Raw genomic sequence first — 13,240 nt, forward strand, 5'->3', positions numbered from 1 at the left:
GACCGTAAACAAGCTTCCTAGGACCGGTTTCTGGCATTTCAGCCGTCTTCAGCCAGGCTTGCTTGAATCCAGTGTGAATGACAAATTAGGTTTTGCATATCTTATTTCAGAAGTGAACAAGGCACAGGGTGCACATCATTTAAAAGACGTAATGCAAAGCCAGGCAATGTTCAATACACTTAGTTCAAAATCAGAAAACCTGAATAGCAAGTTTGTAGAGTTTGTCAAACAATGTGAATAAAAATCAGAACTTTGCATGTACTGGGGAAATATTTTACATATGATAGCTCTAGTGAAAAACGTGGAACATCCTGATCAGGAAGGTGATTGGGAGCTGCTCGTGAAGACTGTGGTGCCACTGTTTATTGTGTTTCGCGAATTCAAATGCATAAACTACCTGTGATATGGGTCCTGGCATTTGGAAAGAGTGAAGAAGCAAGAGGTGGAAAAACCCTACCTCTACAGAAAATTCATCCAATGACATTTGTGATGAAAGACAGAGAGGGAAGGTTCAATGCTGTGGCTCCAGATATGAAACTGGAACAGAAGATCCAGAGATCACAGAAAAGCTCCAAGGAAATTGTTGGTTGGAGACGTAAAAGTGAATATGTTGCTCAATGGCAGCAAGTTTACCATGAAGTCCTTTTTATTTGCAATGTTTTCAGAGAGGTGACAAATTCAAAATTAATGGACCATAGTAAAACTGTTCCTCACCATGAAAGAGAGGGAAACGTTTCAATAAGCATGTAATTTCTTCATTTCATGCAGCAGCAAGGAAACCCCTCTGAAATGACTGAACCTGTGAAACTACAAAACTTTGTGACCAAAAAATATGTGGATAATGATATAAAGACACGTCATCTCGATTTCCTGGAACATGGATCGAATCTATATGCAGAACTGAAGCAGGAGAAATTTGTATTGGAAGAGAAAAAGCTGTTTGACATAATCACTAAAGCTAAACTTCCACACTTTAATTGTCATACTAAGAGTTTTGTCCAACCAGCCACTACAAAATGGGTTAGAAGAAAACAAAAAAAACTTTAATCTGAAGAATTTCAATTCGAAAAGGTGTCCTCATTAATAACTGATGTTGTAGTGGACAATATGCCACAATTGCGAATGTTCAGGATTTCATCCATGCAAAACTTCGGAGAGGTCGTTCAGACTTTTCTCCAGATATCAAAGTCAGTGTGCAGCATGCAAGAATTGCACATTTTCTTTGACAGTTATCTTGAACTATCTCTCAAAGAATGTGAGAGAATCAGACAAATGTCTACGAGTGGAACAATTGACCTTCCCTGCATCCAAAAATTCAACACCTATTCCTGCGCAACTTGATAAATTCTGGTAATCAACAATGAAGAAGATGAACTTGGAGATGTTAACTCACCAAAACATTGCTGATGTTTCACTGAACACTGAATTTTTAATTATTGCATGTGGAATGATTGTCAATGAGGAGTTGGTGCCTGGAGATATATATTCAAAAGGTATGGGCCACATTGTTCAAGAACTTAACAGCAAATTGGAGGAAGCTGACCTTCGTGTTGTGTCACATATTGAGTGGGCTGTTAGAAATGGTTCCAACTGAGCCATTGCACTGTCAATTGACACAGATTTTATTATTGTGCTACTTAGATTTGTTGCAATGCTCATAAGTCAAGGATTGTCAGAGTTATGGATACATTATGGAAAAGTCGAGAAAAGAGACTTAATCCTGCTTCATACTCTTTACAAGAAGCTTAACCTAGAGATGTGCAGTGTTCTTATCAAGGCACATATTCTTACTGGTGATAACACTATGAGAAAATTGGAACACAGCTGAATCTATGAAGTTTCTAAAAGGATTTGCTGAGACAGAAGAAGAATGTGACTTCAAACAAGTAGAAAAATACCTTGCTCGTGTTTCGAAAATGAGTTCTGACTGTCACACACTTGACAATCTACAGCACAGTGAGTTCAAGAGATCAGTCCCACTAAGTGATCTTCCACCAATGTCAAATTATGTGCATGGATACATTAAAAGAGCACTCTACTTGATCAGATGATGTGTAAATGTTTTGGACCATTCATATGTAGAGAAAGATATGTGTAAATGTGGTTGGGAATATATTGATGGGGTGCTAAAACCTATATTTCCAAAGCCTCTACCTACAGAACTTACATGCACATGTACTTACAAAACCTGTGCTACAAAAAAAAGTCACTGCCGCTAGGCTCTTTTCAAATGTTGAACATTCTGTAAATGTACCACGAGCGATTGCCGAAACCAATAAATAAATTGAACTGTGAAAATGTGTCCAAAACGGGGTTGATAAATATTTTTTTTCATATTCAGATAATAAACATTGTTTGGTGTATACCTAAAAGGGTTTAAAAGCATTATTATTTGTTTCATTTCTATATATGTCTCTTCTTCCTCTATTATAGCCTCCATTTTGGAAAATGGCAGAAGGGTTGCTCTGAGGAGTTATTTTCTGTCTCTAAAAGACGAAGCGACCCCCAAAACCTATGTTTTGACACCAAAATAAAGTATATAGGTCTCATGGCTCCTGCAATATCACATCATCACTGCAAAATATCCGCCATGTTTAAAAATGTCATCAAGAACAATTTGGCCTGGATCAGCAATGTCCACCCAAGCTAAATTGCTTCTGTAATGAGCCAAAAACAGAAATCAAACATTAAAATCTCTGGACAACAATTTTTTACAGAGGTATATCAGGGGGCCGGGATTATTTTGTTTATTCTACCCCCTACCTTCTCTATTGCTCCTCAGACCCTGTTGTTCATTATCTTCACTGTTCTCCAGCATTTACTTTGCCACCACTCTATTGTTGTTCACTGCCACACCTCGTCGCAGCTGCAATTTGTTGTCCAGCTGTTCCTTTTTAAACATGTTCTTTCAACCAATTCATCTTATTTCTTTTGATTTGCTGTTTCAAAATTGTCATTTGCCAAGTTGGATTATTAAATGGTACATTTAAAACAAGCATTTGCCATGCAATCATTCTAGCCTTTGGGACCTTATGGATATTTAGCCATGCAGCACATTTTCCTGGGTGCTGCAACATCTATTGTTCTTTAACATGGAAGCTTTTACTCTAGTAGGCATATTATCGCACTGCTTTTAGGTTGCCAAAGGCAGCTGTAGTCCAAATAGCCATGTCCAAAAGAGGCACTATTAATATAGAGAAGCGTCCGGTTAGCATCACAAGCATTGAAAGGAAATATCCACAAAACACCACACACAAAATTACTGCCCCCAACATAAGAAAAAAACATGATGAAAAAGCTGCTCGTCCTCAAATCTCCCTGAATCAAAACTGTGCATATCAAAATATCCAAAATGGATTACCGATGTAACATAAAAACATGGAAGTATAAAGATTATCCCCAAGGTCAGGATACACGTTCGGGGCACATACACGATACAGGGAACATAGAAAAAAAGTGTTTATGTTTCAATTGTTGGTTAAATACTAGAGTCATCGACAAAGAAATAGAATCCATAGTGAAAAGTCCTGAAATGAACGACCTCCGATGGTGGCCATTTTAAAAGTGCGGACTATCTCACAAAAGAATACCCAAAGCTAAACAGATTCTCCCTAAAGGAAGTGCTTTGGTGCATGTATAATAACATTTGTAAGTATATTAATACAAACCTAATGTGGTGTACAAAAATATTACATAATAAATGTTCTCTTACGAACTTGCAGTAAAACACTGAAATACCCCTATTAAAGGCAATTTTCCTTCAGAGACTAACTTTTTAAAAGAGAAACATTCACGCTAGGTGTCCATTTGTTGTAATTCACAATACACTGTTAAAAGAGTAAAGCAGTCCCACTTCGTTACATACAGAAGACTTTTACAGCAAAGCCGACATCTCTGAATATGAGGCAGAGAGCGAAGCAGATGAGGCAGAGAAAGAGAAGGGTAAGGTGGAGAAAGAAGAGTGTGAATCAGAGAGTGGGATGAGGAGTGAGGCAGAGAGCAAAGAGAGACATTCTCGTAGCCACCCAAAACACAGTGAAAAAATGTCCCTAATCAGAAAGTAAAAAGTGGAAGTGGAAAAGTCCTGGGACAATGCTTCAGAGCCCACAATGTACATACAACAGATCTTCCCAACAGCGCAAGCACGTCTAGGCTCGAACTAAAAGGGGCCTGCATCATACTGCATACTCATGCATACATTGTGATTCATAGATGCGTATACTGCATTTCACGGGGCTATGCAGCATTGGAATGCATCCACATGAGTGCATGATGCATTCGCACCTAAACGTCATTGCACTTTTTTTATTTAGTGTTTTTATTGATTGGCAAAAAGCATTTTTTACTCTTTTGGCTGATGTTGAGCTGCATTGGAAAATAACGTGGCAAAGTCAATAGGTCTGACCTGGCAGCCAATAGGTGAGAGCTTTTAAGTTTGCCAATTGTTAGTCAACATTTGATCAAGACCAGGTCTTGTGAGTGCATGTCAGTACAGATTATCTCAATCACTCGTCTTTAGTTTCACATTTCGCCCCCTGATTTTTGTGTTGAAATTGGAACTGATATATCAGATTTAGGAGGAGACAAGACACTCTTCCTTGGTGTTTTAAAGTGGAGCGGGCACTGAGTTAAGACACCGAATCTCAAGTTCGAGTAAACCTTTGTAGTAGCACTCTGTTTGTCTGGCAGTACTCTCATCATTTGGTACTGATTGTGCACAAACTGTTTTAGTGCAAGGAACATGCAATTCGTACTGTGCCTGTTTCTCCTCTTTGATTAGAAGACTTACTACTGTGAGGGATGGCCTTAACGGAAGACAGCCCCTTCAACATATTTGTGGCCATCTCTAATAATGCCCTCTAAAAATGTGTGATCTGGCAAGAACTTCTCAGTCTCTTCCCAGCCAGGCCTCAAATAGAAACCTTTCTGCAGAACCGAAACATTTTCAATTTTCTATGCTGGTTTGACAGGTTAGGCAGAATGAGTGCAGAGTTTCTTTTCAATACAGCGTCATATGATAAAGTTGGAAAACAGACAATCAAGACCGGTAAAGAAGAACATAGTTTATAAGTAGCAGTAAACATGCAAAGTAAAAATGGTAACAGGTGATCTGCTGCCAGGTGGAAATTGTGAATCGTAATGGAGAAAACAGCGGATTCAGGAAAAAGTGAAAAAACAAAAGAATTCTAATTGTTAATGAGCCACTGTTGTCTCTAAAGTGAAGGTGCTGGTTTTACGGCATAATTCAATGAAAACCTCTTTGAAGTAATGTAGCAAAATCAAAGGGCTTGATTTAAAGGGTACATTAAGGGTGCCACCTCCAAAAAAGGCATTTGTTACCTCTTCCTCCCTTTTCTTTCATCAGCCCCATGTCTTGTGCGATGAGACATGGCACCGAGAGCCTTTTTTAAAGTTTAGTGGATGGGATACTCCATTACTAACATGGCGGATGTCTCGTCCACCAAATTACAAGTGCATTGTAACCTATGGCACTTGCAATGCGAGGAAAATATATCTGTCATCTTTTGACAGAGTACCCTAGCCACCAATCTCTAAATAAGGCGAAGACTCCTGCCTGTCGAAGGGGCCCCAGGACTTTCTTAGAGGTTTCTTAGAGGTTGCTTTCAAAGCTAGTTTAAGACTTTTAAAGAGCCTCTAAGGAATAGGACGATTGGGGCTGCTGTTGCCGATATGGGAGTGAGTGAAACCACATTGCCGCCAACCTTAATCAACATGAAGGCCACAACTGCAGAGGATCCACCATATAACTTTGCCTGGAGACTCCAAATGCCAAAGCTGAACTCTCATCTGCAACCTGCCAGGAAATAAACTGCTGCTTCAAAGAAGGGTTGATGCAAAGATTTGCATCACTGGATCTCATCCAGTCAAGACCATCGCGAGGCAAAGCTGTGAACAAGACCCCCATATGAGAGGCGCTTCCACTGCGATGGCAGAAGCTCACCCACAATTGCCACACCACAACAGTTAAAACAATAACTAGCTAATAAATACAGGTCTTAGCTTGCACTTGGAGCCAGAGACTGCCATGCGCAGATGCATAGGCAAGTCTGCTACATATGATTGAGTATTTTTCCAGAAGGGTAAAAAAAGCAATAAACTGTGGCCATTAAAAGTATTTGATGCTATCTGCACCTGTGCCTGATCGAAGCCTAATCCATACTGTGTTGGGCACTATGCCAACCCTCATTCAGGAGGGTGGACCCTGAAAGAGGAGGCACTGACAATGGGTTCCACCAAACAGTGGGGGAGTCTCACTACCTGAGCAATAGTCCGCCTTTTAAGAAAAGGCTGCTGCAGTGCAGTTAGAGGAAGGGCCGATTACACATGTACAGGTGTACACATGCCTGTGCTGACGGCTCGTATCATTGTTGCAGCCGAGTAGTTGCACACAGGTAGCCGTGCCTGTGTCAGTTTTAAATTCGACCTGTAAAATTAACCACATTTGACAGGCCTAAACCTTAATTGTACACATTAATAAGTCACCCATAAGCAGGCCTTTTCGCACATCACCCATAACCAAGGTGCATGGTTTAAAAGTAGGACATATAAAAGTTCACTGTTCCACATGTCCATTCAGTAAAATAACCCCAAAAGCGATTTAAACTGTAGCAAGTTTGGCTGCTTCCATAGAAAAATACTGGGCTACATTGTTACATTTATTAAATGCCAAATTCAGATTGCTAGCAGCTAGATAAATAATTCAGAGACTCATTTGAATAGTTATTCAAAATTCAATTCATTGGTAACATTGAATGTTGTCTACATATTAAACAAGTGGCACTTTTAGAAAGTTACACCTTTTCTGCCTAATTCCTCTGGTGGTCTTTCTGTAAGTATCGAAATGTCACATATCAGCTTGATGGATCCCTCTGTAGTGAGGTGTGAATTGCTCCCAGGACAGGGGCAAAGGGCCTTGGTTGTGGGGAGGAATTGTCCTCTCCTCAACAGGATGGCCTGGGGGCTGTGCCCTGTAATTTGATTCACTTCAAGAAGGCCTACATTGTCACAGGCAGATGTAGCTAACATCTGGTCTGCCCCTTTCCTCTGTCCACCTAACCAGTCAAGCACCAGACCCAGTGGGAAAGGAGCTGCCCCCAGAACTGGTTTAGAGTAACCACAGAAAAGGGGCTGCTCATTTCCATGGCCACTCCTTTTGGTGGGCACCGGGGAAGAGGGGTTCTGCCATCCTGTATTGTTCTAGAATGACGTGCAGGAGAGCTGGTACAGAGATGGAGGGATGGTGTGGCAGCATCCAGAACTTTCCACCCAAACCTATAAGCGCCTGCAAAAGGGAGAGACATGGAGCATCCTGGACCTGGAAGGTGACAATAGCAGAATCAAAGACAACTGGAAGGACAAGCCACCGGTGCTGGCAAAGATGGACTTAAGACTTTGCCTACAGCTCATCCCAGGAACAAATAAGTCTCTCCAGGGCCAGTAGTGCTGACCCCCTGATGACACTTGAGGACCAATTGAGGGAAGATCTGGACTCCACTGCTACCTCAAGTGCCCTGCAAAATAGCTATGAGTCTCCGGGGCTTTGTAGTGTGGGAGGAGGGTGCTCTGCTGGCGGGTATTGAAGGGCCGGAACAAGATATCCCCACCATCAGGAGAGGAGTGCCAGGAGAGGAGAAGACTGGTGCAGGGAGTCAGTAAAGCCAGCTCCCCAAAAATTGGTCCCTTGAAGGCCAGGACACCTGTGAAAATGCTTCTGCCGGCTAAAGCTTGCGCCAAGAGTTAAATGAGCCCAATATTGACAAAATGCTGCCTCTCATGGGCTACATTCAGGGTGCACGTCTGAGCAGGGAGTCTGTAGGGCATCCGGCAGTGGGCTCCCCGTGGTGCCATTTGGAGGAGAAAGGCTGTGAGTGACCCCGGGTGTGCCGTGGCACCCAATAAAAGAATGAACAGAGAGAAAAACTACACCCGGCCTGAGGCTGCACCAGAGAAACCAACATGGAAGAGAGGAGCAAGCCGCTCATGAAACATTAAGTGCCCTAGAGGAGCGTTTCATCGTGCCCTACGATAGCTTGGTATTTGCATGATTTATTTCTTGTGGTGCCCCAAGAAAGGCAGGGTCACCTCTGCCATCATTACTAAGTGTTGTGGATGGCTACCAGGAGTAGCAGTCCCCAATAATTGGTTTAGAAAATTGCCCTAAGTTTTAGGGGGCATTGCTTTCCCGGTGCAAGAGAGATTCAGGTTGATTTTAAGCATTTTCAGAGCTGGGGCTTGGTGCTTTTCAGCACGGGAGAGTAGATACACCTAGTGATTGGTCCTATGGCTGCATTATGTGGCCTGATTAATGTAAAGGAAGTACTCCGACACATAGCTATGGTGGATTTGAATTGACATACTTGATTGACAATAATTATAGACAAACATTTCAATGTTTATTTTAATAATGAATGCGTTTCAATATGGTTATTCACTTCATGGGTCTTAATGTGGAATCCTCACTGTGATTACTGTTCTATTAATGTGGTAATCCCTTGACAAAGTCAAAAGGCTTGCCTTATATATAGTGATTTGATGATCCATTGACAAAAAGCCTGTAGATGTGACTGAAATGCGGATTAATTGTTAAAAAAAGAGTATAACAAGTTATGTATTTGTTGCAAAACGAAACTACCAGCATTCAGTGGAATGCACAGTAATGCTATGCATCCTAAATTTGTATTCACCAAAATATCACCACCAAGACTGATAACTCCAGCAACAAATATGTTTTCAAGCGTACTACTGAAACCTCTATTAGCTATAACTTTGATTTAAAAAAACACGCATTTGCTCCTATAGTGATGTTCATTAAAACTAGCAATACATTTTGCACAAAAGGTCTGGGAACTAAATGTGAAGTGTGAACTAATTTGTGTGTTCTCCACAGGAGATCAAAAAAGAAATTACATAGTACACTTAACTTTGTTGTTAGTGAAAATGTGGTCCTCTGTGTGAAATTCTGATACTAAAAATGTCTTTTTTTCCAAATTTTTACAGTCATGCAGCGGCATATGAAAATGACAGCCACGCTGCTCCTATGCTGTATAGTTGTGGTACACAATACCGGCTACATGCACATGGGGTTGAACTGTTCAGAGGAATGCAAGTGAGTACATGCTGCATAGCCTCAGTAGCATCGCAGAAATAATCTCTATTGTACGAATCTATTACTTTGAAACTTCTCTAGCGTCCTACACACAAGTTGCAACATTAAAAAATCCTATGTATGGTTTGCTTGAGAGAGATTTATGACAGTGTATCGCGGTCACTTATGTTTGCCCTACGATTAAATCACACCCAGTGGGTCGTCCATCACTAGATCATCATGAAAAGTAGGATTATTAGTCATACCTTTACCTCATCATCATCAGTGTAGTGTATATCCCTTGGTGCCCTTACATGCTCATGTAAGGGCACCGAGGGGTATGCAGTGCAGTGCACTGCAGTACCTACCTCTCGGTGGTCGTACATACGTGTGTAGGGGCACCAAGGGGTGTGCACTGCTATGCAATGGTCTTTAAACAGGGCTAGAAGAGGGAGCAGTCCCTCTATGCTTACAAACCACTGCAGATTAAACTGTATCTGCAATGGTTTTTAAACATAGAGGGACGGCACCCTCTTCCTGCCCTATTAAAAATTAAATCCACTGCAGATTATTTTCTCCGGCGGAGTGGCAGAATATATATCATAATTCCCTGTTACAAGAGTAACACAGAATTACAAAATTACTCCAATTCTGCCGGTGTAATTAAAGATCCGCCCACCCCTAGTTTAATGCAGACTCTAATGATTAATAGTCTCACAGCTGCACTTATAGCCCATCAAGTCCATTTGATATTTAGCCACCACTGACTGTATTGTGGAAGGGGGTACTTTTTATGATATTTTTTTACTGTCACAGTGTATGCCGTGTATCTTACTTATATCACACTTTTCTTTATATTTTTGGGGAAATGATCTTTTGTGGACAAAGGCCTAGATGAATGTATAATAAAAGAGTAAAAAGTAGATATACACCTAGCCTGTATCACTCACAAATATTTAGCATGACTTGTCCAAGAATCTTTTAGACACCATATTTAGGATTACTTTTCTTGTATGCGCACTGAGGTGCCCTATTAGTGAGTGGGATAAAACCAGTATATACCTTTAACTACAGCGCAATACAATCCCACCAGGATTTTTCATGGGTTCTGACATGTGGAAGACTGCTGAACGCGTCTGCCCTGCATTTTAACCGTGCATACTATCAAACAATGAAAGACAGTCTAGCTTTTTGTATTCACCCTCTTAACTCTGCTACTGTAAGGTCACTAAAGAGCCTAAAACAAACTCTAAGGAAACATGAAGTACTAAGCAGCTCACTCATTTAAGGAATACCGTAAGTCCACAGCGCTATCTTCCAGAAGGGAAGAAATATACATGAGATAAGGGAGCTGAGCAAAGGCTTACACATGCCACGTGTCAAGATACAATGATAAATGAACAGGCAAATGAACAAAAAAAAGGGGAAATGACTGTGAGGAAAGCAGATAGAGGTAAAAGGGCAGATATGGCTAACAGTTCTGAAGAAGTAAAGTATAACACCAGCAAACATACAGGAAATCAGGAGGGGAAAACGAATACATCAGAAAAAAACAAAAAAAGAATGCTGTAGAAAAATGACAGGTAGAAACACTACATAATAAAAATTACACAAAAGAAAAAGGAATCTCGTATATTCACTGCATGAATTGCAAGCGTCTGTTGATGCACTCCTACGAGTTAGACTGGAAAGCCATTCACAGACTTTTCTATCCTAATATTACCCCCAAAAAGTTTTAAATAAATTATAATTGCTTGAAACATAAAGAAGAGCAAAATCATCGGGTCCCTGGGATATTGGTTCTGGCAGCGATTGCCTTAGAGTTGGCTTACATCTCAGCCACACATAGGTCTGGGGAAGCCTGATCCAAGCCAGATTTTCAAAAGGACCCCACACTATGTCAAATGTTTCAATTGAGGCTCATTGTTAGGACATTCATGTTTTGAGGATAAACTACATTGATCTGGCCTCCACCGGATCTACGGTTGAGACCACTACCATCAAGTGATCACATTAGAACAGTCAAGTTGGTGACTCTAGAAAGATCAAGAGGGTTGTTATACTTCAGTAAATAATTTCCAAGGCACCAGTGAGTGCACTCATGCTGCCTTTTCACCCACAGGATGAGGAAGCAGTCTATCATGCTGAAAGCAGTTATGCAGAAGAGGAGAAAATGTATTTTAGAAAATTTGCTAGAATTTGACCAAAATGACTGTTTAACAGTTTGTTCAAAAGCATCTTTCAATAGCCTAGCTTAAACCTAATTGAGGATGACCCCTTGGTTTGGAAAGTTTGGAAAGTTTAAGCAGTACCTCACCATACTTGGATTGGAAGGGTGAGATTATGAATTAATCATTACCATGTTCATTTTGCTGTGGTATTTTGCTGTGGTATTTCCTGAACTGCCGGTATGTCAACCTGGAAAAGACAGAATTTCTCTTCATTTCACATGAAAATCATTCCAAATTCAACACTGCCTTCTTAACTGAGCCACTATTAATTGGCTTTGCTCCCACATCTGCCCTAGAGTTCACATCCTTTGGTTTCTGGATTGATCCTGCTCTTCCCCTGACTGCATACTCTGAAGTCAGCTAGACCAGATTTCTACTCAGTAAAAGTACTTAAAAACATCATAAAGTCCACTGACCTTTGCTCTGTAGTCTAGGTGTTGTGCTGGCTTAAACTCAAATTCAATTTGTGTAAATCTTTGTTTTGGCACAAAGGCCATAAAAGAGCAGATTAAGAACACAATACACAAATATATATATAAGAAGAAAATAAAACAATTAAAACATTAATACAAAAACTTTATTTCATAGAGCAGTCCAACTGAACTTGACATAGTGCTTTACATTCTTCGGTTCTTAAAAACTATACAGCCATTCAAACACAGAACATTGCATACAAAAAGAGTTAATTAAAATCAAAAACAGTTTTAACTAAAAAGTCGGTTATAAAGAAGCAGCTCTGGATAAAACTTAGACCATTAATTTGAAATATTGTTCTGTCTAAGCCTACACATACGCATTGAAAATCTAGAGACAGGGAATAAAATGCATTGACTGACATCACTTCTTAGAATTCTAGATGCAGTCTTTAGATTCCTAGTTCCCAGATTACGACAAACTGGTAAATCTGACGTCCTTCTAATACCTTAGTACTTTGGGTAGAAAAAAACAATATGCTCAACCGTTTCAGTAAATCTGTGGACAGAACAGGCAGAACCTGTTGCTATCACCAGTGTGACTATTCCATTTAACGGTGTAATGATAATGACCAAAATCTCCAAGCGGAATTTAATATATAAAGACGTAGCACGGGGAGGTTTAATCTCATTCAGATATGCTCCTGAGTAATAATCCGCTTTAAACTCTAGGAAGGAATCAGTAAGAAAGCTAGACATAAGATAACACAAGGTTAAGTTGTCAATATAACATCAATAGGCACCTTTTAGCTCTATTCTAGAAACCAAACCAGCATCTGCAGAGGAAAACAAAAAATTCTTGAACCAATTCTGACCCAGCCAATCTTTCATTGTCTGAAACCATGCATACTTACAGGCCCTGGGCTGCGCTAGTAAGTCCTCTAAGGTCATACAAAAAGGCGTGAGCTCTGGAGTTACCCAAAGTCTCTGCCAATACAGAAGAGGTCTTAACCCATCTATATCGTTAATGCATCTAAGGCCATAATCAAAGCAAAGGTCGGAGAAGCGGGGTACTAACAGGTAGGTTCCTCCCGAAATGAGTTTCTATAACATCTAGGGACCTAGAGTTTTGAAAGGCCCAAGGTTCCCCACCATACAGGGTAGTCCCAAATCCTGACATTTAAAGATTTCTCGGGCTTGGATCAACGGGCAAAAAAGGGAGCCACAATGGGCTTTTAAAATATCCCGACAGTGCTGTTCTATCTTGAGCCCATATACCCGAATGTGAGATGACCATTCGAATCGCTTTGTGAGCATAACCCACAGATAATCGAACACCAAGACTCTTTACGGCTATAGCATTGAGTGTCGGGTTTGCATGTGAAATAAAGCAGGGGTTGAAAACCATACATTTGTCCTGCAGAATTTGAACACCAGCCCGCTGTTTGCAGAACGATCCAAAACAATCCAGAAGATTCTGGATTCCCAAA

At 40.6% G+C, this 13,240-nt stretch overlaps 1 protein-coding gene across 5 annotated transcripts in view; it reads left to right on the forward strand.

Annotated features, from left to right (window-relative positions):
• WT1 (WT1 transcription factor) overlaps nucleotides 1-13,240 on the forward strand; it is a 250,847-nt gene that overhangs the window by 207,365 nt on the left and 30,242 nt on the right. For all 5 annotated transcript variants that reach the window (XM_085648255.1, XM_085648257.1, XM_085648258.1 and 2 more), the window contains one exon: nucleotides 9,019-9,127. In XM_085648255.1, the coding sequence (XP_085504381.1) occupies nucleotides 9,019-9,127 (109 nt within the window). The remainder of the gene's footprint in view (nucleotides 1-9,018; nucleotides 9,128-13,240) is intronic.

The sequence above is a fragment of the Triturus cristatus genome, chromosome 3_2 (genome assembly GCF_964204655.1).
Source record: "Triturus cristatus chromosome 3_2, aTriCri1.1, whole genome shotgun sequence".
NCBI classification, from domain to species: Eukaryota; Metazoa; Chordata; class Amphibia; order Caudata; family Salamandridae; genus Triturus; species Triturus cristatus.